Source organism: Diaphorina citri, unplaced genomic scaffold, assembly GCF_000475195.1.
Source record: "Diaphorina citri unplaced genomic scaffold, Diaci psyllid genome assembly version 1.1 scaffold5449, whole genome shotgun sequence".
Classification (NCBI taxonomy): Eukaryota; Metazoa; Arthropoda; class Insecta; order Hemiptera; family Psyllidae; genus Diaphorina; species Diaphorina citri.
Window position 1 is genome coordinate 1 of NW_007382825.1, and position 1,026 is coordinate 1,026.

Below are 1,026 nucleotides of genomic sequence, written 5' to 3' on the forward strand. Positions count from 1 at the left end.
TTATTTTTCTGCCAACTACGACAATGTAAACAAACATTTCCTCAAATTCCGAAAATAGGTGAAAAATGTTTATCATCTTTCTCCAATTAGGATAACATCTCTCGAGTGGTTAAAAGAGAAGGGAGTTTGTCCTGTTACTCCTGTTTATCGATTCCTGACATATCGCAATATTGAAAGGTTCCTTGAATGTCCGCAATTTGTGTATAGCAATCCTGGAATATTTTTATATCCGATAATTCCAATTAAATCAAGAGTTGAAGAGGGGAGGAGGGATTGATACATATTTTCCAACCCTGAAAATTGCTTGGGCCATGGTATTTAGATGAGGCTGTACCTATACCTATATTTTAGACGTAGTTTTCTAAATAGGACGCTGATACCTAATAGAGTCCATTCATTTGAACCGAAATTTCTCTTCCCCAGGCGCTGCTTGAACTGCACAACCTAGCTTCCAACCACAAGGATGCCAACTTCACCGACTTCCTGGAATCCGAATTCCTTCAGGAACAAGTGGACTCGATCAAATCCCTGGCCGATCTGCTCACCAACGTCCGCAGAGTTGGCGAAGGTCTGGGAATCTTTGTCTTCGACAAGGAGCTCAAATCCTAAACGTCCAATCTGTGACTCTTTTTTCAATGCTGTACCTGACAAGTAGGCATTTCTAATAAAAACATGAGGCACTCCTTGCTTTCAGCATAAATGACTGTGTTTTTACTTTTATTTCACCCAATAGGTAGGTACTTATTTAGGTTGTTGAAATGCTATATTGTAGTGTCGAGCTACCCGATATAGAGTTCAATAGTGTTCCGGAACTCACTCACTCGATAGTGTTCCGGAACTCACTCACTCGATAGTGTTCCGGAACTCACTCACTCGATAGTGTTCCGGAACTCACTCACTCGATAGTGTTCCGGAACTCACTCACTCGATAGTGTTCCGGAACTCACTCACTCGATAGTGTTCCGGAACTCACTCACTCGATAGTGTTCCGGAACTCACTCACTCGATAGTGTTCCGGAACTCACT

At 42.0% G+C, this 1,026-nt stretch overlaps 1 protein-coding gene across 1 annotated transcript; it reads left to right on the forward strand.

The window, feature by feature from the left end:
• Positions 1–400: 400 nt before the first annotated feature.
• LOC103521554 (soma ferritin-like) lies at positions 401–700 on the forward strand (the record flags this gene model as incomplete). The annotated part of the gene is made up of 1 exon (XM_008486665.2): positions 401–700. A coding segment is annotated over one exon (209 nt), but the record flags the coding sequence as incomplete, so codon positions are not given.
• Positions 701–1,026: the final 326 nt, after the last annotated feature.